The 26999-nt window shown below is 51.7% G+C and overlaps 1 protein-coding gene across 4 annotated transcripts; it reads left to right on the forward strand.

The window, feature by feature from the left end:
• Nucleotides 1–25601, forward strand: MFN2 (mitofusin 2). Of its 4 annotated transcripts, XM_036925133.2 has the most exons (20): nucleotides 1–140; nucleotides 1344–1482; nucleotides 1879–1963; nucleotides 5622–5800; nucleotides 9705–9840; nucleotides 12253–12415; nucleotides 13096–13220; nucleotides 13881–13989; nucleotides 14099–14206; nucleotides 15307–15460; nucleotides 15694–15761; nucleotides 15904–16025; nucleotides 17400–17526; nucleotides 17940–18044; nucleotides 18317–18419; nucleotides 18875–19095; nucleotides 19379–19534; nucleotides 20960–21156; nucleotides 22030–22164; nucleotides 23532–25601. In XM_036925133.2, the coding sequence occupies exons 4-20, from the start codon at nucleotides 5626–5628 to the stop codon at nucleotides 23599–23601; spliced, it is 2274 nt and encodes a 757-aa protein (XP_036781028.1). In that variant the 5' UTR covers nucleotides 1–140; nucleotides 1344–1482; nucleotides 1879–1963; nucleotides 5622–5625; the 3' UTR covers nucleotides 23602–25601. The 4 variants fall into 4 exon arrangements, with proteins under 4 accessions (XP_036781028.1, XP_036781027.1, XP_036781029.1 ...); XM_036925132.2 differs by lacking the exon at nucleotides 1879–1963 and having other exon boundaries at nucleotides 2–140; XM_036925134.2 differs by lacking the exon at nucleotides 1879–1963 and having other exon boundaries at nucleotides 7–140; nucleotides 1348–1482.
• The last annotated feature ends 1398 nt before the right edge of the window (nucleotides 25602–26999 follow it).

Consider the following 26999-nt stretch of genomic DNA (forward strand, 5'->3'; position numbering starts at 1 on the left):
CGGCTCTCTGGAGCCACAGCAGCAAACCGGCGGCGACTGGTGACGCTCGCGTCCTTGCTCCTCCTCCCGCCTCTCCCTGGGGTGGCGCTCTCTGGTGACGTTGGAGGGATGATGGCCGCCGCGAGGCCCGGAAGGTGAAGGTGAGAGGGCGAGCGCACCGCGGTGGTGGGGACCGGCCTGGCCCTGCGGATCTTGAGCGGGCCGGCCTAGACCGGTGGGACGCTGGGGCTCCTGAGTCTCGGGATCCGGGCAGGCGGGCGTTCGCACACTCCGGCCTTGCCGCGGGCCCTCCGCTGCCCTGAGAGGAGGGGGCGGGACGCGGGCTTGCGGACTGGGAGTGGGGGTCCCCCGGGGCCTCCTCGCCCCCGTCTTCCCAGCCTTCACGGCCACGTTGCATCCCTGCCCTTCCCCCGTCTGTTATCCAGTCTATATTTGCTAGCATTTACTCAGCACATAAGTACCCACATTCATGACCACAGAGCCCTGCCCTGCCCTCCCCCACTTTGGGCACTTACTGCATGCAGCCTTGTGCAGTTGTCTGTCTACTTGTTTGACTTCTCACCGGGCGGTAGGCCGCTTGAGGAGAGGAGCTGTTTTTTTTACCCATCCCTAGCTGTAGCACCCAGCACACACCGAGAAGGCACACACAACATGCCAAAGAATTAGCTGTTTAGATGCATGAAGGTATTCTCTGTTGTAATCCTTCGTTGCCCTTTTCCTTTAATGTCTCTATCTTCTCTCTTTTGCGCTCTGATCATTGCCCTTCCGACCCCCCCAAGGGTGGAGTAAGGCGGCTCCAGGAAGTTGCAAGCAAGTGTACTTTGGAGTCAAAGGGAGGTGATACCTCAGTTCCCAGCTTGGCTTCTCTTAACTAGCAGTCTAGAAATATTTTAAGTATTCCAAGCCTCTGTTTTCCCCATAGAATTGAAAATTAAGTAAGATATTTTTACAGCATCTGTCACATAAGCTTTCAGTAAGTTCCCCTTCTTTTCCTCATCCTCCCCCACCCCCTGTCCTCCCGTCTCTAGTCCTTAGTCCACAGCCCTCAAGCCTGGTGCTTGTCCTGGTTCCCCCTCCTCTCACCCCCCTCTGGATGCGCCTTTTACCGGATCCTCTGTTTCCACCAGCACGTGGCTGAACACGTGTTGGTGCACACCCAGGATTGGCTTCACACTTCTGTGTTGTTTTTTTTTCCCCCAGGGCATTTCCTCGCTCCCACCCCAATACCTCAATGAGTAAGCTTCCTCAGGGATGAGTTTGTTTGGTTTTAAACCTGATTAGACATGTCTTGCATACCAGGTTTTTGCTGCGTGTTGACACGTCCCTTTTTCTTTCCAACTAAGTCAGAATTCGTGGAGTCAGCGTAATCAGTAGCCAACCTCAACGGAGACAGGACAGAGGAGAATTCAGATTCTTTTCATCTTTTTGACTCCTGCCATGTCCATGATGCCCACCCTGTGAAGGTCTTTTACCATCTAAAAAGTAAGTGGTGGCTGTGACATCTGGCACTTGGATCTTGCCTGAGAGGAGAGGGGTGTGTGCCTGCTGGCCATCCAGTGGCAGGTCTCTTGGATGGGGTCATCTTTGCACAGAGCCAGAGTTTTCCAGCCTATGTGGGAAAAAAACTATGTCTTTTCTGCTTTACGGAGGATTTCACTGACTGCTGAGAGAGACTGTTTTAAAGGTTGACAGTTCAGCAAATGGCTGGGAGCTCTGAGCTCCCTGAAGCATTAGGCTCTCTCTCCCTTGTTTGTTCTCTGCTGTGCTGGCCCTTCCTTCTCCCTCTCTGTCCAGCAGACGTTGGCTCCTTTTCACAGCTCTTCCAAGAGTCTACTCTGCCCTCTTTACCCTGTATACTCTTTTGTTTCAATTTCTCAGCTTCTCCTCTGTTCCAGTTGTGCCAACAGACGATCCGTGGATCCATTTTATTTTCCCTGCTAGGAGTTGCTGTGCATAAAACTGGGTAAGGAGGTGGTGTGGATTCTGGGACTGTGCTTAGGATCCAAACACACCTTGCAGTGCTGTTTGCTACTGCCCTCTCTATATTCAAGACACCTAATCCTCCACAACTGATGGCCTAGGTTGAGGCAAAGCTTGGAGTGCTAATAGCAGTTTAATTTTAAAATTGGGTTTGGTTCTGATCTTAGGTGCATTTTTTGGGTTGGAGTGGGAGACTATCAGGATGAATGAGCCTTTTCCCAAAGTGTGATCCCGAGGATTTAAAAAATTCTTGCATAGAAGAAGGGTTTCATCAGATACATTTATGAAATGCTGCATTAAACACAGTTAAACTAGTTTCTTTAAGCCTGCCTTCCTGGCGTCTTTGCTGTGCTCATGTGCTTCAGTGGAGGGTGACTAGCATATAGTGTTTTACAAATTGATTTTGCTATGGAATCCTTTTGACATGGAACATTGGGTGCCATGGAGTTCTAAAGACCACACTTTGGGAAATCCTGGCTGTAAACTATCTGAAACCATGACCTCAAGAACACTTCTCGGTAGGCGCAAGTTTGAAGCAGGTCGCTTAATCCGTAGCTGATTTTGGAGCTGGACTCTGGCCCAGCTCTGCCTAGGGGACTGGCCCCACAGGCCGGCGGTGAGCTCTGCAGTGAAGTGGGGACTATCAGGGCTTTCCAGAGGAGGAACAGGAACCCAGCTGCTTCCCGCCACTCTGAAGGGATAGGAAGAAAGCAGGCGAAGCCCCAAGACAGTGGGAGCCTTGTTTTGGCTCATGTGCATGTATTTTGTAACTTTGGTCTCATTACACACATTATATAAAGTGTCCAGGTTGCTCTTTGGAAGGATTAAATGCTGGAATCTGAAAGGTTTGTTCAACTCTCTTGATTTCACTGAGCTCCAAGTATTAGTAGATGCTTAGCCAAAAGCTGCTTTTTAAGAAAAAAGTAGATTTGTGTGTTCCAGGGATGGAAGCATAAGAAAGTACTCCACTTAAGGGGCATTCACTAATGAAGCCATGTTTCTCACAGCAGTGGAGGAGGAAAGTAGAAGTGGAAGTAGGTCATTTGCTTTATGTCAAGGACTGGCTTTCTAGAAGCTCATAGATTAGACAGACAGTTGAGTAAAAAAACCAGAAGTCTGATACAGTTGCATGTCCTCCATGGAGATGTCAGTAAAGCTTCACAGAGGGGATGGTACTGTGGTCAGGTCTTAAGCACAGCAGGAGTGTGCAAAATGGGTGAGAAAGGAGAGAGGATTCCAGACTGAAAGCAGCATGTGCAACACAATCATGCAATCTCAGCTCGAGAATTTGCAGCCAGAGAGAAATCAGTTTGGAGGGTTTGGTGGTAGGTTCCACAAGAGGTTTGGGGCACACAGCTGGAGGCTGGGGAAGGTGAGGCAGGTCAGCTCCTCAACCAGCTGAACTCCAAGCAGACTTGTAACCTTGAACTGCAAAGCTTTTACTAGTGTGTGTGCCTTGAATCTTGCACTTACCAAACACTAATGCTTTTGGTTTCATACCATTGTCTTGCAAACAATGACCAGAACTTGAAAGCACTTGTTTCTAAAAGCCCAGCTGATTTCAGTGAAGTTGCTGCCTGTGAGCAGGTCACTTCTGGGGCTGCACTGCCGGTCCTCCCCACTGGGCGGACCTGTTGCCTCCATCCCCATGGCGGTGGTGAGGGAGCTGTGGGTGTTCTGGGTTGGCCTCGCCCTTCCCTGTAGGCTGGGTGTTGGAGGAGAAGGCCACCATGGTCTCGCTGGTGGAGTTTGTCGTTGTTGTGCTTCATAACACCTAAAGCCCCCTTTGAGCTTGTGCTGTGTCCCCCTGAGTCTTCTCACAGTCCTGTGTCATGCTTGTTGTACACGCGAGGAGTCCAAGGCTCTAAGGTTAAAGAAGTCACTCCAGTGAGCACAGCCTGGAAGTAGTACGATCACAATTTGAACCCACCCCTGATTCCAGAATCCGTCACCTGTGATGCTCCATGGGGCCCCATCACAGACCCTTTTCTTCTTTCAGTGGCTTTCCTCCTCTGATTGCGCGCATCCCTTCTCTGAGAGCCATGCCTGCTGGATCTCGGGCACCCTGATTCGGTGCACTCTCCTTTTCTGCTTTAGAGGAGCCAGTAGTATTCTCTTCCAGGTTCCCCTTCTTAGAGCCCTGCCATCTTGTTTAAGCCCCTGACACGTGGCCTCCACACTAAGACACTCATACTCAAAGTTGTGGTGTTTTGCTGAGGAGGAAGGTAGAGATGGACAGACAGTTGCTCCTCTCTCCTCTCTGCTCAGAACTCATCAACATCACAAAATAATTTGTAGGTTTAGGCCAAACCTGTGTGTTTCCATTTCCCTGTGGGTCTGTCTGTCTTTCTGCCCACTCTGGGATAGTTGGTTCCTAAGAGCCAGTTTTCAGTTATGTACTTTTTCTGAATGTTCTCTCTGCTTCTCAGGGACTTGTTCAGTACCCTTTGGCACCCTTGGGAAGGTTCTCATGTATGTTAACTCATGAGCACTGGCTTCTCGATTTCCAGATTGAGCGAGTGCCGGGTTGGGTGGGGAGCTGATGGTGCTGTGATCAGGGCAGCTGGGAGGGCGTGGCCGGCAAGAATTTGCTGGGTGTTGGGGAGGGTGGAACTGGACACACACAGCTGTCCCCAGAGGGGCCTTTTCCATTTGACCCAGGATCTAAGGGCTCTGCTTTGGAAGTAGCTCTGTGCATGGTGGGAACTCTGAGGAGTGGCTCACTTTGGGAACCAGAGATTCCCAGCCACATTTGGCTGTCACCTTCTTTGGTTTACCTACCTCTTTTGACTTTGGACAAAGATCTCTAGAACTTGGGGGTGAAGCCTCAAAGCCCCTAACTTACTATTGCTACATGAAAAAAATTAGGTACAAAGATGTGCAAGTAGTCAAGAGCAAGAGAGCTACCCCAGCAAAAGGAGGCTGTGATGATAAACAGACGGTAGTGCTGGTCACAGGTGGCTGGGGTTAGGGATCTTTGCCCTTTAGTTTCCATATTTTCTACAGGACATACATTGGTAACATAAGAGACCAATAAATGTTTTTTAAGTAAGTTGTAGAAGCAGACATCTCTCATTTGAGGATCACCCTTCCTTGTCCACCACCCTCACTGTCACCAAAAACAAAATTTTAAAAAACAAAACATGTTAGGAATTAGGGCCATTGGGACCTGACCAGCAGAGTGGCCAGGGGAGGGTGGCGGGAGTCACTGATCTTGAAGATCACTTTGTTTTCACTGCTTGCAACATGCAGTGCTTCCTCTACATGTTGTAGAATGTATAGGAAATGTGAGATTTTGTCACACTCTTACCTATGACTAAGAGGACAGCTTCTCTGTTTGTCACCAGTGGGAAAGGCAGGGCCTGTCACTGTTCAGCAGGAAAGGAACAGCTAGCACAAGGCACTGGCTCCACTGTCTTTGCCCACACCGTGTGGCAGGGAGACAGGCCCGGATGTCCTCAGTGGTCCCCTCCTCCTTGTGAGACACTGGTTCTGTCTCACCGTCCCTGACCTAGCCCTGGAGGGCCCATGTTCTTGGTGGACCCTGGTCCCAGATGCCCTGGCTGCAGCCTGCAAATGCCCCAAGCAGAACATCCCGAGCTGGGCGTTCCTGGGTTGGCTTATGTCGTCTTCTCTTGCAGCGCAATGTCCCTGCTCTTCTCTCGATGCAACTCCATTGTCACGGTCAAGAAGGATAAGAGACACATGGCTGAGGTGAATGCTTCTCCACTCAAGCACTTTGTCACTGCCAAGAAGAAGATCAATGGCATTTTTGAGCAGCTGGGGGCCTACATCCAGGAGAGTGCCACCTTCCTTGAAGGTGAGAAAGGCAATCTGCTCAGCTAGGCCCACTTGTGTCAGTTTTGCTGTTTAGGTGGCAGGATTTGGGGGTGGGAAGGTATGGCCCGGCTCTTGGGGAGCTCATGCCCAGACGGCTTGTCCCTGTCAGCAGTGCTCTGCTCTCGGGGTGTGTGGAGTTGGGCTCTAGGGAGATTGGGCCAGGAAAACAAGGCACCTGTCATTTAAGAAGTCTGCGTGTCTGTTTCATTTGATCACGAGGGGTAGGTGAATCTTATCCCCATCTGAAAGACAAGCAGATTGAGGTTTTGAAAATTGTTTGGTGACCTTGTAAATGACCCAGTAGGGCTTTACGGTGTCTCTTACGTCAAAGCCCAGGTGTTCTCTTTGACCCAGTTCTGGCCACCAGTAATGCCAGGTACCATCTGGGTGTTGGTCGTCCCTGACCAGGGTGTTTCTCACTGATATTTTTAGACAACAGGACTATGAATAGGAAACCTCCGTCACCAGCACCTTTTCCGCTAGTTACTAATTTGGGCCCAACCGCTAGTCCCTGCTCTGTCAGCAGAGAAGGACGGGTTCCCAGGGCCTCACTTGGTCTGAGTGCCAGCCCCGCCCTTTGCTTTCTCAGGCTCCCTCTCCAGCAGGCACACCTGGCTCGGGTACTGGGCTTGTCAGTGAAGACCCAGGAGCTGAGCGCTACCTGCCCTTGGTTTCCTCATTTGTGAAACAGGGGCTCAGGTGAGACCAGGGGTTTTCGGAGTCTAGTGTGAAGACCCTAGAAGTTGAGTGGAAATGCCCCGGAGACACACTTCTCTCCACTCTGCTTTTCACTAGACTGACTTGGCTTCTGGTTGGTTTACATGTCAGGCTGCTTCGTAAGGCTCTTTTTAAAGAAAGGGTCTGTACGCAGTACTGTGGATGTTTGTGTCCCCCCAAATTCCCATGTTGGAATCCTAAGGCCCGGTGTGGTGGTGTGAAGGTGGGGCCTTTGGGAGGTGCTTAGGTCGTGAGAGTGGAGCCCTCATGAATGAGATTAGTGTTCTTCTAAAAGACCCCACAGAGCTCCCTTAGCCCCCTTCTGCCATGTGGGGACACAGCGAGAGGTCTGTGACCGGGAAGAGGGCCCTCGCCCAGTCAGACTGGCACCCTGATCCGAGCCACCAGAATTGTGAGTAATTCATTTCTGTTATGTGTGAACCACGCAGTGTGTGGTGTTTCGTTACAGCAATCCACACAGACTAAGACTAAGGAAAGGCTATTCATGCCCTGCCCTTAGCATGGTGCTCGATGCAAGACGAGGGATTCCCTAAGTATTTGTTAAATTTAAAAATCTGAATTTTAAAGTTATGATCCTGTAGTTGAACTTATTCCAGCTCAGCACCTGTTTGTTCAGCAGCGGTTCTGGTGTGCATGGCACTGTGCACGCAGAGGTGGGGCACACCGGAGCCCAGACTGGCCCTCCGTGATGCTCCGAGTCACTTACTCAGGTAGTCCTGTGCACAAACGTGTGTGATGAAGGTGTTTAAGTGATAGCATCAGGAACGGGTATTTTGATTTCTCTCTTTTTTTTTTTTTTGAGAGGGCATCTCTCATATTTATTGATCAAATGGTTGTTAACAACAATAAAATTCTGTATAGGGGACTCAATGCACAATCATTAATCCACCCCAAGCCTAGTTCTCAACAGTCTCCAATCTTCTGAAGCATAACAAACAAGTTCTTACATGGTGAACAAGTTCTTACATGGTGAACAGTGCAAGGGCAGTCATATCACAGAAACTTTCGGTTTTGATCACGCATCATGAACTATAAACAATCAGGTCAGATATGATTATTCATTTGATTTTTATACTTGATTTATATGTGAATCCCACATTTCTCCCTTATTATTATTATTATTATTATTATTATTATTTATTTAATAAAATGCTAAAGTGGTAGGTAGATGCAAGATAAAGGTAGAAAACATAGTTTAGTGCTGTAAGAGGGCAAATATAGATGATTTCTCTTTTTGTAAAAATATGAGGCCTTTCTTATTGGTGGACTGGAAGGGAAAGGCCTGGAGTGATCCTGAGATTGTTTGGGATTGCCCAGGCTAGGAGAGAGGATGGCGACCGCCCTGGGACTGTTCTCTAAAGGGCAGGTAATGAGAGCTTTTTGACTTGCTGGCTGTTTCCTTTAAATGTAGCCACATGCTTGAGAGCCAGATTCTCCCGGGGCGCCCTCCACAGGCCGCAGGCCCGCACCCACAACAGGGATGGGTGCTGGCGGGTCTAATGCAGGGGCAGTCAGCAGACCTGGGGGCCTTGTTGGTTTGGTCACTTCCCGCACAGCACCAGCTGCAGGGGGAACTCACTGGGCAGTCTCTGATACACTTGCCATGCTCTGGGTGCTGTGGGGGTGCTCTCAGGGACGGGGCCTTTCAGCCCGGTGGTTCTCAAGTGTCTTAGTCCGTTTGGGCTGCTGTGACAGAAATACCAGAGGCTTATGAACAACAAATGTATTTCTCACAGTTTTGGAGGCTGGGAAGTCCAAGGTCAAGACACCAGCAGATTGGGTGTCTAGTGAGGCCCACCTCCTAGACTGATCTTTTCTCTGTAATGTCGCATGTAACCACATGGCAGAAAGGGCTAGTCAGCTCTCCGGGGTCTCTTTTATAAGGGCGCTAATCCCATTCATTAGGGCTCCACTGTCATGACCTAAACACCTGCCAGAGGCCTCACCTCCATATACCATCATGCCATGTACCATCATGTGGGGGGCCATAAACAGTCTGCTGCACTCAGAGTGCATTAAGCAGTGCCAGGCGTGCATCTGCTCACCAGCCTACTCTGCTGCAAGTACTAGGTGGGGCAGGGGCAGCGTCTCGCTCAGATGCTCCTATCTATCAAAATTTGTTACCTGTCTTCCTGTCAAGGGCACTGGGAAAAAGCAGTGCAGTGGTCCCAAACATTGCGCACCTGCCGAGCGCTGGGTGCTGGGATCGCTTGGTAGGTGGTGTGCACAGGTGAGCCTGTTGGCTACGCTATGTTGAGATACGATCTATGATGGGAGAAGTACGGGGGCTGTAATGGGGAGCACAAACAAGGGGTCCTGGCTCAGGTGGGGGAGTCAGAGAAGGCTTTCCGGGGGCTGTGCAGTCCAGGCGAGACCTGAGGCTAAGTGGGAATGAGCCAGGGCCCCCTAAGGCAGTGCATCAGTTCTCCGGAGTCGGAGGAGGGGATCTGCAGCCCCGAGCAAAGCCCAGAGTAATGACGAGGTGGTGTGTGCGATGGGGATGTGGAATGTGAGGCAGGGCCTGGCAGGAGCCTCGGCTGAGGCAGCAATGGGGCCAGATTACAAGGGGCCTCGTGGAGGGGGCAGGGCGCTTAAGAGCTCGGACTCTGGAGCCAGGCTGCCTGGTCCCAGTCCCGGTTCTGCCAGTTATTAACAGTGGCAGGTGAATGATGAAGGATTAAATGACACTGTTTGAAAAGTCATCAGAGTGTGATATGTAGTGAGAACTTTGAAAGCACTCATTAAGTAAAGTAAAAATGACTTAAGTAAGTGGTAGCAGTTGTTCCTGCCACCGCTCTTGGCCGTTTTTGTGGTGTCATTCATTTAGTCCTCGCAGCAGTTGCATATGGAACTTCTTCTGTCTGTTTAATGGGAGAGGAAACTAAGACCCAGTAGGGTTCACTTGGCTGAGGTCACAAAGCCAAAAAGAGGGAAGAACCACCACTTCCTTGCACCGGAACGCAGGCGGCCTCGCTCCCAAGCCCAGTTCTTAGCTCCGTTCAGCGGCCCCCCAGTGGGGAACCGGCTCTTGGGGCCGGCGGTGGCAGGGGGCTTTGGTCTTTGGTGGCGGACTCCATCCCCTCCAAGACTTGTGACTGTGGAGCTCCTTGGACCATGTGCTGACCCATTTTCAATCTCCACCCCAGACACCTACAGGAACGCAGAACTGGACCCAGTTACAACAGAAGAACAGGTTCTGGATGTCACAAGTTACCTGTCCAGAGTGAGGGGCATCAGCGAGGTGCTGGCTCGGCGGCACATGAAAGTGGCTTTTTTCGGCCGGTGAGTCCAAGCCTTCGCAGCTTCTTTCTTCCCGGCTGGGCGGGCGGAGGGACTTTGTGCAGAATCACAGCCTGAGCACTCTAGGGCTGGGAGCAGCCGGCATGCCTCAGTTCGTTGCTCTCCTTATTTTTATTTTTAACTGTGGTAGAATACACATAAAATTTACCATCATAACCATTCTCAAATGTATAGATCACTAGTTTTACGTGCACTCACATTGTTGTGCAGCCATCACCACCACCCATCTCTAGAACTTCTTCATCTTGCAAAACAAACTATTAACTCCCCGTTCGCTTCTTCTCCCTGCCCCCGTCAACCACTGTTCTTCAGCCACCTAGGGACTTTGTGTCTCTATGAATGTGGCTACTCCAGGGAGCTCAATATAAGTGGAATCATACACTATTTGTCTTTTGTGACTGGCTTATTTCACTTGGCCTAATGTCCTCAAGGTTCATCCGTGTTGTAGCTTGTGTCAGAATCCCATTTTAAGGCTGAATGATACTCCACTGTATGTCTGTAACATACCTTCTTTATTCATTCATCCACAATAGACACTTGGGTGGCTTTCATTTTCTGACTCTTGTGACTAATGCTGCTGAGAACGTATGTATAGAAATGTCTGTTTGAGACCCTACTTTCAGTTCTTTTGTGTATATAACCAGAAGTAGAATTACTGGATCCTGTGGTGATTCTATTTCTAATCTTTTGAGGACCACTGTATTGTTTGCCATAGGCCCTCCCTGAAGCCCTCCCTCCTCCTGGGCTGCACCATTTTATATTCCCACCAGCGGTGTATAGGGGTTCCAGTCTCTCCACATCCTTCCAACACTTGTTTTCTGTGTCTTTGATAGTATCCATCCTGGTGGGTGTGAGTTGATGCCTCATTGTGGTTTTGGTTTGCATTTCCCACATTAGTGCTGGTGAACATCTTTTCATTTGCTCATTGGCCATTTGTGTATCTTTGGAGAAATGTCTATTCAAGTCCTTTGCCCATTTTTAAATTGTGTGATTAGTTTTTTTTCTGTTTAGTTGTAGGAGTTCTTTATATATTCTGGATATTGATCCCCTATCATATATGTGATTTGAAGTATTTTCTCCCATTCTGTGGGTTGCCTTTTCACTCTGACAATGTTTTTTGATGCATAGAAATTTTTTATTTCGATATGTCCAGTTTATCTATTTATACTTTGGGTGGCATATATAAGAAATTGCCAGATCCAGCGTCACTAGGCTTTCCCCTTGTTTTCTTCTACAAGTTTGTTGTTCTCACCGTCAGATCTCCTTGTCCCACTCTGAGGCCTGGTCAGCACCTTTGGAAGGTTGTCCAGCCACCACGCAGTTCTCCATTCTCGTCAGGTTCCAATTTCTGTGACTTCAATTTGAACTCAGTTCTGATGCTGTCGCCTGGAGGCTGCATCAGATCCTGCAGGTTAAGGGCTTAGTCCCACAAGACCTCTCCTACCTCAGACTGCATTTGGAAACTTGTGCTTCTGACTGACTGCCTGTAAATCAGAGGTTCCCATGACCTCCTCTGGTTTGATTGATTGGCTAGAGTGGCTCACATACCTCAGGGACACATTTATTGGCTTATTATAAAGGATGTTATAAAGGATGCAGATGAGCAGCCAGATGAAGAGGTCCTAGAGGGTCCCGAGCACAGGGACTTCTGTCCCATGGAGCTGGGGGTGCAGCTGGGGGTGCCTCATACCCCTGAAGCTCACTGTAGCTCTTTGTTCAAGAGTTTTTATGGAGCTTAAACCACGCCCCCCTCCCTTTCCCCAGAGGGCAGTGGGCAGGGGTGACAGGTCCAACCCTCTAATCTTTCTGGTGGCCAGTCCCATCCTGAGGCTGTCTAAGGGCCTCAGCGTAGCAAAGGCAGGTGTGCCCCAAAGGGCTCCTGTAAATGACATTCCCTTCACTCAGGGAATGCTAAGAGTTTTAGGAGCTCTGTGCCAGAAACGGGGGACAAAGACCAAATATAAAAAATTTATATTTAATACCTTTAAAAAAATTAAAATCCAATATAGGGAAAAAGTCCACCACCCAGACAGGTTGGATGCCATCCTCACAGTGGTAGCCTGAGGAACAGGCCGTGTGGCTCGAGTCCTGCCCCTGATGACCCGTGGCCTCAGGTGTGGCGCTTAGCTCCTCGGGGCTGTCATCTTGTCGCCGTCGCCTCACCCTCACCCCGGTGAGCCGGCGGGCCGGAGCAGATGAGTTTGCAGTGATGAGCCTGGAGCAGGCACGGAGGTGTTTATCCATCCATGTTCATCAGCACACACCCGCCCTGCCTGTCCGGGCACTGGTGTCACTGCACAGGACGGGCTTTGGCCTTCCAGGCTGGTTAACTTCATCGTGAAAGCCCAGGACTCAGACGCCAGCAGCTTCGCTGACAGCCAGCATCTCCCGTAGGACGAGCAATGGCAAGAGCACTGTGATCAATGCTATGCTCTGGGACAAAGTTCTGCCCTCTGGGATCGGCCACACCACCAACTGCTTCCTGCGGGTGGAGGGCACAGATGGCCACGAGGCCTTCCTCCTCACGGAGGGCTCAGAGGAGAAGAGGAGCGTCAAGGTGAGGGGGCCGTGGCGGGGACCATGCTGGGGGTGGCATGCAACCTGGCTTTTTGCCCTGGGCATACTGGCAGGTCAAGTCCGGGCTTAGACCAACCAGCACACCATTGTGACAGGACCGACAGCCCTCTAAGGAGCGGACAGTGCCCTGTGGTGGGGACAGAAGCCCCGGGCTAGCTCGGTTGTCCAGAGGTGGCAGGAGTTCGGGGAGGGTCTGAAACCTGGAGTGCAGAGGCCCCCTGTATTGCCAGGCAAGCCATCTGACCTTTCTCTTTGCTGTGAAGAGATGATGTGCCTGGTTGTTTTTTTTTTGTATGTTCTTTCCAGAAAGGGATTCCTGAATTTGCTCTGTGATTCTGACATATCAGCTAGGGGCTTGCACATTTTTGTTTTTGTGAGAGTCAGTTGCATTCTTGTTTGGGACCAGATGTTCATTTTGATTCATAAGGACTTAATCAACGCAGAATAACCTCAGCTGTAGGACAACCTCCAAGAAAGAAGGTTAAAAGAGTGAAGAAGAGTTGGTTCTTATTGGCAACTCCCAGCTCTTGACTGTGTGAAAGTAAAAGGGGTAGCGATCGGGCAGCAGTCTCGGGCTGCTGTGCCGAGCCAGGCAGCACAGGGAGCCTGGCTGGCGGCTCTGCCTCAGCCCTGCTCTTCCTTTCCCTCCTCCACCGTCAGACTGTGAACCAGCTGGCCCACGCCCTCCACCAGGATGAGCAGCTGCATGCTGGCAGCCTGGTGAGTGTAATGTGGCCCAACTCCAAGTGCCCACTTCTGAAGGATGACCTCGTGTTGATGGACAGGTAAGAGAGAAGGTGCCTCCCTAGGATGTCCAGACTGGGAGGGCACCATGTTTCTATTTCTGGGTCGTCCAGGCCTAGGTCCCCCACGTTTGGTGGTTGCTCTGCGCTTAAGGGTGCTGCCTTTCAAACTGGCTCAACCAAATCCTCCTGCCTCTTGGATTTTCCCGAGGGTCTAGTAATTGTGTCCATTGGCATCAGTGCCTGAAGGTCTCCCGGTGGTGGTTTGTGAAGAGGGATAGAAGGAGTGTCAAAATTGGGATGGTTTTCAGCTTCAACCCAGTGCCCAGTGTTAGTGTGGGGGTGGGGCCCATGTTGCATGTGATTCGTCCTGAACACTCTGCTTCTGCTTTGTGGACGGTTATAACTGTACCAAGCAGTGTGGTACTGTAGTGCCCACTAGCTGCCCATAAATGCAGCCTTTGCCTTAACTATATATCCCCAAGGTAAAGTCACAAATCATTACGTTGTTATAAAAGTGACAGATGGATGTGACAGAAACCTTCAGACAGTCTGGAAGGATACAACATGAGAGATGAAACTCCATCCAAAACGACCTCTGTAGATTTCTGCTGTGCCTGGCTGACTCAGGTCTCTTGAAGGCAGGGAGGATAGGGCTCATAGACTGTGTGCCTGATGATGGTTTACTGCTGTCCCCTTTAGCCCTGGCATCGATGTCACCACAGAGCTGGACAGCTGGATTGACAAGTTTTGCCTGGATGCGGATGTGTTTGTGCTGGTGGCTAACTCGGAGTCCACCCTGATGCAGACGGTACCCCTTTCCAGCCTTTTCCCACACTCCTAGGATGTCTGTGCAGGTGGGTGACAGGGCCTTGGCTGGTATAGCCACTCCGCCACAGAGGTCTTTCCCTCTCATGTAGGAAAAGCAATTCTTCCACAAGGTGAGCGAGCGCCTGTCTCGCCCGAATATCTTCATCCTGAACAACCGCTGGGACGCGTCTGCCTCGGAGCCTGAGTACATGGAGGAGGTTGGTGCCCCTTTACTAAGCATTTTGGGGGGTGCCACCCCACACCCACCTGGGGCTCTTCCTGCACGCCCAGGCTCCATCAGGTTTGTGACTTCCCAGAATGGATTTCATCACCAGAGATTTCCCAAGTGTCCATGCACTCGCTGTGGTGTCTTCTGATGGCTGTAAAAACCCTCCCTTCACATCTCCCTGTTCACGTCCCTGGGTCCCTCCACTCGCAAGCCTTGCATCCAGATCTGCAAAATGTCCCCACCACGCTCCCTGCATCCTCGTTTGGGGCCAGTGCTCACTCTAGTTCATTCATAAAGGGTTAATCATTATAGAGCAGGCTCAGCTTTCCCAAGACATCCAAGAAAGAAATTGGAAAGAGGAATGGAGAATACTGGTTCTTATAGACAACTCATAATTCTTTACTCTTTATGTGTGAAGTGAAAGAAAAAGGAGTAACAGATTAGCAACATGGGATGATAAGGTGTGCTGTCCACAGGCTGATGCTCGCCAGGGTGACTGGTAAATTCTTTAAGCCTTCTGGGAAATTCCTCACCTGTCTCATGGATCTAAGAAGTAGTCGTTGAGAGGATGGAATCTGTTAACATTGAGAAAAGTGCCTGTCACGTGGCAGCTGTCCACAGGAGGCTGTTGCCGTTTTTAAGTTCTGTGCTAGTCTTAGGACTTAAGGCTAGAAGGGATTTTCAGGTGGTATCCACTCACTTTGTAAATGGGGTCCTGGAAGGACTTGGTTTATCAGTATAGAGCCCAGGTTTAGGTTTTTTGACCCCCAGTTCCTTTCCTTCTGGGGTACCAAAGAAGGGCTGGTAAAAGGCAGTTTGAGGCATGTTTAAGCATTTCTGCTTATTTATGCATAAGACATCTTTGGCAGGCTGTACCCCGAGAAACCCCCTGGCATTGCTTCTGTGGAGCCTGGTGGTCAGACAGCAGGGATGGTGGGAGACGGTTGCCCTGTTTGTACCTTGGAATACCAAGTCATGTGAATATAGTCCCTGTTTCCTGACCAGGGGCAGTTGGAGGCTGTGGGCTCTGTGAGGAGGGGCCCACACGCCTCCACCACCTGGTCACGCACACCATCTGCTTGGGTCCAGGTGCGGCGACAGCACATGGAGCGCTGTACGAGCTTCCTGGTGGATGAGCTGGGCGTGGTGGATCGCGGCCAGGCTGGGGACCGCATCTTCTTTGTGTCTGCCAAGGAGGTGCTCAATGCCAGGATCCAGAAGGCCCAGGGCATGCCCGAAGGAGGTGAGGATGGAACAGACTGCTTCCTCTCCCCTCGTGTTTGAGACATTTGCTCTTGGGCCCAGTCAGTTGGTAGGAAACGGCCCTGAGAAGGAGCTGGTGCGAAGCTTCGAGTGGGACGCTCTGTGCTGTCCAGCCAGTGTTGAGCCAAGTGCCCTGAGTTGGTTGGCTTTGGGGGATTTCATTTTCCTGTGCGGACAAGTTATTTTCGGACTAATGTGGTGCAATTCTCCTAGGGGGCGCTCTTGCAGAAGGCTTTCAAGTGAGGATGTTTGAGTTTCAGAATTTTGAGAGGAGATTTGAGGTGAGTCCTTTGATTCTGGTATCTGAGGGTCTGCGCCTCCCTACCTCTCCCGGCCCTGTCCCTGGCAGTGAAGGCCAGAGCCTGGCCCGAGACCAGTGGCCCCTGGTGGCCTGTTCCTCCCTCAGAACCTCTTCTGTTCCAGGAGTGCATCTCCCAGTCGGCGGTGAAGACCAAATTTGAGCAGCACACCGTCCGGGCCAAGCAGATCGCAGAGGCAGTTCGGCTCATCATGGACTCTCTGCACATCGCAGCACAGGAGCAGCGGTAAGACCGAGACGTGGACGGGCGGAGGGGAGTGCCAGGCAGTGATCGCTGACCCTTTGCCTGGGGAACGGGCCCAGGCTTAGAGCCCTGCATCCAGAGATGAGTCCTTGGATTCCCCCCAGGCCATGTTAGATCCATGTGGAGCCGCCTGGCGAGGGGACACTGGATGACTGCCTGGCCTGTCTGGCCTGTGCTGCGTGGCTCCCTGTGGGGCTACCTGACGTGTTTGTAGTGGAGGCCTTGGCCCAGCCCCGCTCCGTGTCCTGCAGCCATTCTCAGGGCCGCAAGCAGAGCAGTTTTTAAAAGTAGCTCTTCTTAGGAGAAATTAAGATATAGGAGAATACAGAGAACAATACTAAAATACCTTGCTTCTACCACACAGAATTGATAGTTTGCTTAATATTAAAATGAAACAGGCAAAAATGTTAAACACCCTTTGATTCGTCAGCCCCTGTCCCAGTGTCACTCAGCCGACTCAGGCAGCCACAGTCATGGGTTTGGCCTGTAATCCTGTTGTCCATTTAAAAAGCACCTTTTATGTAAATAGTGAAGAATATCACGTTGCTTTGTACAGGCTTTAAGTGCAGAAACAGTCTCACACTGTGCGTGTTGCTGCACCTTGTATTTCTTCCCGCTCAGCAGCTTTTTTGCCCTTTATCCTTGTAGGTACATGGAGTTGGAGTTTATGACTGTTCAGTGCTGTCGAGTACTCCGTGGTGCATAGACCCCATTTTCCCATAGATTGATTTTTAGATTTCATTACTTTGCTATTACACACCCTCCTGCAGCGGGCGCCAGTGTGTGCGTGCCCTTGTGCACACTGGTGAGGCTTCCTGGGACTCATTCCTGCAGGTGGCACTGCCTCCTCTGGGGAGTACACCTTGTCAGTCTCGCCCAGTTGTACTTTGTTGCTTTCTGAACATCTGAACCCACTCGTAGTCCACCAGCAGGATTCACTGCAACTCCCATTTCCCCAGCCCTTACCAGTATTTCAGATGTGATTTTTGCCAAGCTTCTGGATAGGGTAATACCTCTTTTTAATTTCATTGCCCTGATCACTAGTGAGGTTGAGTTCTTTTTTTACCTATATTAATTGGCAGAACTTGCTCTAAACCCCTGACAACACCTCCCTCTCTATCACCACCATGTCTTCCAAATTGGAAGACTTAGAGGGAGTCAGTTGGTGTGTCTCTCCCTCATGCCAGGGACGGGGAAGATGTGCCCTGGGTATGTGTGTGAAACTGCCACAGCCCCCTGGCCTCACCGTGGCCGGGGGCGCAGCTGGGGCCCACTCAGGCTCTCTGGTGTCCCCTCTCGCTCCTCTGCCTAGTTGGCTGCGGACCTGGGTCTTGTAACCAGCACCCTTTCTTTCAGGGTTTACTGTCTGGAGCTGCGAGAAGAGCGGCAGGAGCGGCTGAGATTTATTGACAAGCAGTTGGAGCTCTTGGCACAAGACTACAAACTGAGAATTAAGCAGATTACAGAGGAAGTTGAGAGGCAGGTGAGAAGCAGGGAGGAAGTACCGGGGGAGAGTGGGACTTAAAATAGAGTCCAGGGTGCTGGAAAGGTGAGAAAACAGACCTCCTCATCTTAGGGGGCTTCTCAGCCTTCCAGAGGAAGTTGTGGCTCTGGTTCACGAATGTAGAGCGTCCGAGTTGCATTGGTCCGTCCACCGTGTGACCCTGAGCGAGCTGCCCGCTGGGCCTCCCTGTCCATATCTTGGATGAGTGTTTGGTCAGCCAGTCTCCGACACCCTTTCTCCTGAGAAGCTTAATTCCATAGAACAGCTCAGGACACTGCTGGTTTGAGGGGAAGGGTACGCGGTCTAGTAGAACCTGTTAGGCTCTCTCTCGGTGCTGCAGAGTTGAACAGTAGTCTTCCTTCATACCCGCAGTGTGCTTCTTCCTGTTCTAGGTGTCAACTGCCATGGCGGAGGAGATCAGGCGCCTCTCTGTGCTGGTGGATGAGTACCAGATGGATTTCCATCCTTCGCCAGTAGTCCTCAAGGTTTATAAGAATGTGAGTCATCAAGCAGCAGGTGCTCTGGCAGGGACCCCCTTGAAATCCTTTTGGCTACCATGTGGAATTGCTAGGCAGACACCAATTTGGCCCCTGCCAGGTGTGCGGGCCCCTCGGCTAGGAGGGGGATGAGACCTAGGTTCCACTCAGTTTTCTGAGGTCACCTGGTGGGTGTAGTCTGACCAGCTCGGGTCTCCTTGTTGTTGGCTCCCCAGAAGGAACTCCTGATGCCGGGGGAACCCTGCTTTCCTTAACTTCTCTTCTGGCTGCAGGAACTACACCGCCACATAGAGGAAGGGCTGGGCCGAAACATGTCTGACCGCTGCTCCACGGCCATCACCAGCTCCCTGCAAACCATGCAGCAGGAGATGATAGGTCAGTGTTGCCGAGGGACTCAGGACTGGGGCTCAGGGCTGCCTGGAGGTCAGCTTCAGAGGCAAGTCTGCAGAAAGAGTGACCTTCCCTTATCTGTCACCTTTCTGATGAGTTATCTTGATACCTTCTGATTCTGGGTATGTTATGTTCATCCACACATGGACTCAGTGAGCCAACTTGTTACCACTTGGGACTCACAGGTTGAGAGCTTGGCCTGCTCCTTAAGTGCACACGAGTCGTAAATGTCAGGTGTGGATCCTCGGTCTGCATATCCCTAGGGAGAGCTGGCCCACACGCCCGAGTGACACATTCCAGCCCCACAGGCCCCCTTATCCAGGTCTGGTTTCTGGGCAGCATCCTTGGCAGTAGCTGGGTCGGCCCCCATTCTGAGGCTTGGCCCTGGTGTGGTACAGGCCTGAGCTGATGTGCTTTCTACCCACTCCTGTCCCTCACAGACGGCTTGAAACCGCTCCTTCCTGTGTCTCTGCGGAGTCAGATAGACATGCTGGTCCCTCGGCAGTGCTTCTCCCTCAGCTATGACCTCAACTGTGACAAGCTGTGTGCTGACTTCCAGGAGGACATTGAGTTCCATTTTTCTCTCGGGTGGACCATGCTGGTAAACAGGTTCCTGGGCCCCAAGAACAGCCGCCGTGCCTTGATGGGCTACAACGACCAGGCAAGCAAAGCCCCTCACCGCGGTCATCTCACGAGGTCATTGTGCACCCCGCCTCCACACATGAGCCATTCTGAAAGAGGGTCCCCACACTGCTGACCTTTGGGCTGGCAGGTCTGTTACGAAGCTTAAATCCTTTGCTACACGCAAAGCTCACTTTCCCTCCTGAAATCGAAGAGCTAGTATCTGTGTCCCTGTCGCAGGACTCAGCCTTGAGAATCACTGAAGGTCTGTTGAATGGAAGGCTTGCCCAGCTCTTCTTACCTCTCCTCACCTCTCTCTCCAGGTGCAGCGTCCCGTCCCCCTGACGCCAGCCAACCCCAGCATGCCTCCACTGCCACAGGGCTCCCTCACCCAGGAAGAGCTCATGGTTTCCATGGTCACTGGCCTGGCGTCTCTGACATCTAGGACCTCCATGGGCATTCTCGTTGTCGGAGGAGTGGTCAGTGATTAGCCCTGCTGGGGAAGGCTGGGGGTGGGGCGGGCAGGCAGGGACTGAGGGGCACCGTTCTGGTGGGCATGCCTGCCTCTCACAGTGAGCACAGCATTTTCACATTCAGCAAAGACTTTTCGCTGTGATCTTGTGGTCAGCTGTGCAGCCTTAGCTTTTTAATGTATATTTATTGACCTATTTAAGTCTCACTTGACAAATGAGACATGTAGACAGCACCATTCCCATGTTATGGAAGAGGAAAGTTGTGGTAGGCTTGCCGAAGACATACAGCTAGGACTGAACTCTGGCCCCATCTGACCCCCGCCACCGGCCATGTTCTTTCCCCTGTAGGGCCTATACTACATGACGGGTGGGGAGAGAAAGTGACAGACCTGGATTCTAGAGAGGTGGTGTGACCAGGAGTTTCTCACTTGTAGGTGAGGAAATCGAGAGCAAAACTACAGGGGTTTTGTTAAGGCAAAAAGAGGCCAGCCTTTGAACCCCATCCCTCCACCTCCTAGTTTTGTCTCTTCCTTTCCAGGTGGCCTTCTTGATAACTGGGGTGCTTCCATGTCCTGATAGGACACACAGCAGCCAGACTGATTCATACCTTGAATTTTCTTGGTGATGTGGGAAGTTCTCTCTTTCATGGGCATTGAGTTGTAGATTGGTGGCAGAATGGAACTGTGACACTATGGGCTTGTAAGACCAGGTGTGGCAGAGCCAAGGGCCCCCCCCCGAGGCCCCCTCTCCTCAGGCAGCACACTCTGGTTTCTTTTCTCCTAGACTATGGCTGGGCAGCGGGTCATTGGCTGAGACACTGACATTTGATGGCTCTGTAATGCTTGTACATGGTCTTGTTTTACTCAGACAACCCTGTGAGTTGGGCAGAAACCATTATGCCTGTTTTGGGAGGAAACAGGCATAAAGAAACTTGCTCAGGGTCACATATCCAGGATGGTAGGCAGCACTGGAGCCCCAATTTCTGGCTGCAAGTCTAGTGCTCTTTGATTATAACCACACTGCCTTGAACCAAAGTATTACAAACCAAACCAAAAGAAGCCACCCACTGAGGAATGGTGTGCTGAATTCTACTCATCACGAGACTGGAATGTAGCTTCAGAACACGCCAGCATTTAGCTGTCAGAATTCTGTGTGCCTGGATCTGTGCTTCTGGTCCTAACACCTCCCACCCGCCTCCCCCTGGCCCTTTCCACCAGTCACATCACGTAGCCAACACTAAGCTTCCCTTGTTTCCAAACTAGAGTGTGTCCAAAACACTGCCCTTCTGGCCTCAGTGGGACCAAAGAGACATCAGAAGAGGTATTCTGAGTAGAAGCACAGGCTCCCCTGAGCTCTTGGGAAAGTTCTGGTAGCGACAGGCCAAGATGGTGGGCAGAGAGGCTATGCCGGCTGACCATCATGCCTCTGCAGGTGTGGAAGGCGGTGGGCTGGCGGCTCATTGCCCTCTCCTTTGGGCTGTATGGCCTCCTGTATGTCTACGAGCGTCTGACCTGGACCACCAAGGCCAAGGAGAGGGCCTTCAAGCGCCAGTTTGTGGAGTATGCCAGCGAGAAACTGCAGCTTATCATCAGCTACACCGGCTCCAACTGCAGCCACCAGGTCCAGCAGTGAGTGGCCCCATCAGCCCTGAGGGGCTGGCACCGGCTCCAGTGGTTCAGGATGTCTCCCTAGGCTTCCTTATAACCTGGCCTGGAGCCCACTGGGTCCTGAGCATCATCTGGCCTTCCGTTGTGCACTGCCAGCTTTGAGGCCAGGAATGGGAAAGAGGTCTCTCCAGGGACACCTGATGTCCAGGGCTGGGATCATGTAGGCCTCTGGTCCCCCAGGGAAGGAAGACACGGGACACAGGAAGCTGAGGGATGTTACTTGTAGAAGTTTTTGAAGGTTGTCTTTGAAGGGCTTGGGTTGTGGATGTAGCTTTGAAATTCGAAGCCACAGCCCTGTCTTCATAGCGTCTTAGGCCAGGTGGGAATCGGTTGCTTGATTTGGGTGGTGGGGGTGCATGGCTAGCTGCCTGCCTTTCATTGCTCTGTGGCAGGCCCTCTGCTAGGCATTTTGCACCTGATGTTTCATCTTCTCCTCCAGCCCTTTGAGGTAGGCATTGTTTTTTTTGGCATCTCCTTTTTCAAATTGAGGAGACAAGAAGAGTAGTCACCTGTCCCCTGCCACTTGGCTGCTTAACAACAGAGTCAGGATTTGAATCCTGGTCTCCTGTGCCCCACTTGGGGCACGCTGCTCTGTGCTGCTGGGTCTCACTCTGTGGTGTTTGTGAATGTGGATGGTGATGGTGATGTCCATAGTCTCAGCAGAGGGTGGGTGGGGGAGACCCACGGTGGTCAAACCAGGACTGACTCCGGGCAGAGCTGCCGGCAGGTGACAGATGGACCAGCTGCCGTCCCGCTCTGGGTCGGATTTAGACACTAATGATGTTCTGCAAAAGAGCTGTGTGGCCCATTTGATCCCTCTCTCTCCCCACTCAGAGAACTGTCTGGGACCTTTGCTCATCTGTGCCAGCAAGTTGATGTCACCCGGGAGAACCTGGAGCAGGAAATTTCTGCCATGAACAAGAAAATTGAGGTTCTTGATTCACTTCAGAGCAAAGCAAAGCTGCTCAGGTGAGGCTGGCCTGGCAGCAGGGGCCTTGGACACATTAAGAGCTGAGCCTCCTCTCTGTGTCTTGCCATGGTCATAACCTCTGGGGGGGATTTAGTGCGCTCATGTGTTAGGTGTCTGCTGAACCCCTGCTGGGTGCCAGATACGGTGCCAGTGCTGGAGATTCAAGACGCTGTCACTGCCCTCCAGGCACTTGCAGCCGGGGCCACAGTGGCAGCAGAGGAACCAAGCACTGTGGCTTCCTGAGGTTACAGCCCACGGGCACCTGCTCCTTAACTGCAGCAGCTCAGGCATTTGACACATGTTGTTCCACTCAGCTTCCAACATCCCTTCGGGGGCCTGTCGTCATCCCCATTTTATAAAAAGGAAAATTAGGGCCTATAGGGGTGAGGTCACCTGTCTGGGATCCCACAGTAAGTTCAAGCCTGAAGTCCAAGAGTGCTGTGGACACTGGGCCAGACCCGCCACGCACTTTACTCCATTTCTGTCAGAGTCCAGGGAAGGGGTATCAGCCTTTTTACCCACAGGGAAACTGAGTAGGTGGCTGGCAACTGGCAGATCCCGAAATGGAACCCAGGTCTGCGTGACGTCTCTGTTGAAAGTCTGAGCTTCCATCAGCAGTTTGCTGAGAGAGGATAGACGTAGGGTTCAGGAGTCCTGGGCTTTGGGCCAGGCACTTACGTTGGGACAAATTGCTGAGCTTGCCTGTGTTGCGTTTTCGTCTGTAAAATGGAGTAAGATTTCAGGACACAGCCACAGAGCTGCACGTACAAGTGCTCTGCAGAAGCCCTCGGCCCAAGATAACATCAGTACACGGGGACCCTGTGCTTCCTGCCCCTGCCCCTGACGTCAGCACCAGAGGGGGGCTGTGCCAGTAGGCACAGCGCCAGTGCCCTCAGCAGCCCAGGGGGCTTTTTGTCCCTGATGTGTGGCTGTGCCTCCCGCCCGCCAGCCTAGGACAGCATTTTCTAGGGACATACCCCTGAGATAACTCATCACGGGGGCGTAAGTGTGTGTCTGCTGCTTGTCACACATAAGGGCAGGGTACACCTGCAAAGTGCTGAGTATTGCAGCCCAACGCACTCTGACAGGAACACTGGGTTCCCAGCAGTTCAGGGACCTGCCTGTGGGCCCAGGTGAAGCAAACACAGGGCTTGAGGGTCAGAAAAGCCTGGCTTTTGTCTCCACCCGATTAACCGTGTGACCGTAGGATGTTATTTCCCCTCTCTGGGCCTCATTTATCTGTAAAGTGGGGCAGTCATCAAAGGAAATGAGGCTACGTGTCGAGTTTCCTTGGAACCGTGCTTGGCGCATAGTGCTGTTACCTCTGGTCAGCTGTTTCCACTACAAAATAACCATGTCTCTGCAGGAATAAGGCCGGATGGTTGGACAGCGAGCTCAACATGTTCACGCACCAGTACCTGCAGCCCAGCAGATAGTGGGAGCCGGGGCCTGCAGGGGACGGGCCGGTGCTGCCAGCTGCGTGGCCTCCAGGGCTGCCGTGTAAACGAAAGCACCCACCGTCTCATACTGCCATGAGCCCTTCAGCGCTAGTCCTCTGCCCTCCCCCGCCCCTTCGCCGGCTGTTGCAGGAAGAGCTTCCAGCTCATATCCCAAAAGGAGACTTTTTTAATGACAAGCTATAGACAGCATGGTACTAAGGAGCTGAGTCTTTTCTCCGCTTTGTCAGGTCCACTTACTGAGAATCGTTTGATTGCCTGATAAGCTCGTGGGGTCTGCTAGCAGTGTGTGATGCCTGGCCAGAGCCTTTACGGGTTTTGGGCAGACACCCCCTTCTTTTGCCATACACCCCTGCCACATGCACCCAGCACACCTGCAGAGAAAGGCCACTTAGGGATGTTGGATTTTCTTCCCAGACTGCATCGGAAATCGTTCCAGGAAGGCTGGGTCTGCCCCCCAAGGACGGTGGCTTGTGCACTCGTTCAGCCCTTCAGCAGTCATGCTTCCCCCATTTGCGGAGCCTTTCAGATGTGTCTCAGTAGGCCCTGGATTTGGCTGGGGCAGGCCTTGCACCCAAGGGGTAAGAAAGATGCTGCAGTGGCAGCTGGAGGCAGGAGAGCAGCTTAGGGGAGAGGGTGTGTCCCGGGGCACGTGCCGGCAGTGCAGTGGCCGCTGCTGTGAGGAGGAGGGACTTGCTTCCCTCCTCACTGTGTCCCTTGTTCTGGTTTTGGTCCTGAGTAGTCTGGTTGTCTTTATTCCTGGGGAAAGCTGATTTCGTCAGATGCTTAAAGGATGTCGCAGAAGGAAAGGTGGTGGGAGAGGGGCCTCGGTGGCAGGCTCCGAGGAGAGGCGCCCAGCAGGATGGCTGGGGAGTGTGGAGTGATGCGGAGCAGGGCCCTCTGACCTCCCTCTGTGGGGGCTCGTAAGTCTTAGAGGCCACCCGACTAGCTTGATTGCATCCCTTTTATACCCCTTAAGAGGCATGTTGGCAGCCCCAGCCCCACCTTGGCCCAAGCACCCTTGGCCACCAGTCCAGACACCCTCCGGACCATCTCCTGTGCTGGTAAGGCTGCCGTTGGCAGAGAGACCCTGGGAAGCTGAGCACCTTCCCCCACCCCTCCAACCCCCGAGCCTCTGGCTGACACACACATGGCCTCATGTTGACTTTGAGAAATGTTTCCCATTGCTGAGTTTGGGGATTGTTACTGGTTGAAGTGGAGGCAGGTTCCTGTTTCCCAAGTGTGAGCTGTCTGGGGCCAGCAGCCCTGGGGTGACAGCCTCTGCAGCCCAGGTCAGAGAACTTCCCAGAAACCAGCAGCGCCTCCCTCCAAGAAAGGTGGGGCTCGGGCAGAGACTTGGGGCCTGTCTGTCTTGGAATCCACCTGCCCTCCTGACTCAGGGGAATGAGTTGGTGGCCTCCGTTCACTGGCGGGTGGCCATGCAGGTGGCATCCTCTCCAGGTATCCAGCTGTCCTTCAGAGCCTCAGTTACCCTGGTGTGTGGAACGGAGTGATGGACTTAGTCAAGGTTGGCATGCTGTGCGAGGATGTTCTCAGTTGTTCTGCCAGGCTTGGGTGGTGGTCACCTCACATGTCAGGAGGAATCAGTGTCACACACATTTCCAAATTCCAATGAATTTTGTGGGTTTTTTTGGGAAAAATTATTTAGAGTAACTACACGAGTTTTTTTTGAATGTAGCCACTGGGCAATGAATGGCATTTTGAGCTCATATATACAGTATGTTAAATGTATACCACTAAGGGGGAGATGCTTTCTGAAAGAAGTGTGGCAAAAAGCACTTGAATTTATTGCTGCTAACTTTGATCTCTGTTTTTATGTTCATTTGCTGGAGTTCAAGGTGTGCTTGACACACTGAGTTTTTTCTTTGATGTATTTAAGGTGATATATTTGCCTCAATTACTCCTATATCATTGCTGATAATATTGAAAACTAAAATAAAACCCAGTTGGAAACCCTTTGTGGGGCCCCCTCGGTTTACTGCTTTTCTGCAAACTCTCTTTGACATAACCAAGTCCGCAGGCTCTATTTTGAAATGACCTTAACTCTGCTTAGGGGAAGCTCCCACTGTGATCTGCCCCTGGGCCCCTCCTCCTCTCTCTTACCAAGGAGTCGGGTGCTCTCAGAACAAAAAGTGTAACTGATCTTTAAGGACCAGGAAATCTAGAGTGATTTCTTTATAGATTTCACTGTAACTCCAAACCATTCATTTGTCACTTAAACAGTAATGAGTCAGACTGGTCCACCCCAGTTTGCCTTCTGAGAACTTGTGACCTTTTCTTCTCTTTGAAAGGCCCTCAGTAGTGGTTGTGGGTGTGACGAGTCAGTCTCCCTGGTCTCCACACCTGTACCCTGGGCTCTGGTGCTGCCCACTGCCTTCACTGCTCTTCTGTTTCAGAGGCTTCCACGTCTGGGTGAATGGTGGCAGCATCTTTCCAGATTCCCAGGCTGCAAACTTGGGGCGTCCGCTTGGACTCCACTGCCATTCACTGCATCTAACCTGCCAGTTTCTGTCTTCAAAATATATCTAGACCCTGCCCACTTCCCCCCTCCCACCCCCTCCACTGCTCTGCCCCAGTGGACCTGCGCCTGTCCCTTGTCCCCTCCTCTCACCCTTGCCCTTTTATGCTGGTTCCAATGCCAGGGCCAGAGTGACCTTGATACAGAATGGAGGCAGGACTCAGCTCATGTTATTTCTGTGCTCAGAAACACTGTCTGGCTACCCATCTGGCCAAGAACTGAGGCCCAAGTCCCTGAAGTTCTTTCGGGATCTGTGTTCCTTCTGGCTGCCCCTCACTCCCTGGTGCCCCCTGCTTTGGCCACACTGGTGCCTTGCTCTTCCTTGAAACCACTAAGCACATACTTCCTGAAGTCTTTGCCATGGCTGACCCTCTGCCCATTCTTCAGATGGCTACCACAGCTAACTAACTACCTCCAAGTCTGCCAATATGTGTCACCTCGTTGACTGAGTCTACCCAGGCCACTTTCTTAAAAATCCCTCTCTCTTTCCCTATTGTCTGGCACTTGTGGGTAACTTTACCCTGCAACATATGTAACATCTATTTTTTCATAACTGTCATGAACTAGCCCATAATGCTGTTCTGTGTCTCTACCTGCTAGATCATAAGCTCTGTGAGAGCTGAGATTTTTATCTGTGTTGTGTATTAAGTATATGCCAACATCTGGACTAGAGTCTGGCACAGAATCAGAGTTCAGTAAATACTTGATAAATTAACAGATCCTGATAACAGTGTACACATTCATCAGCCCTCTAACATTGGGGGACAGAACTAACAAATGCCCCTGGAACTTTCCTCTAGGTAAGCATAGTGCAAGGGACTTTCAAGTGTTCAAGTCT

Source organism: Manis pentadactyla, chromosome 4, assembly GCF_030020395.1.
Source record: "Manis pentadactyla isolate mManPen7 chromosome 4, mManPen7.hap1, whole genome shotgun sequence".
NCBI classification, from domain to species: Eukaryota; Metazoa; Chordata; class Mammalia; order Pholidota; family Manidae; genus Manis; species Manis pentadactyla.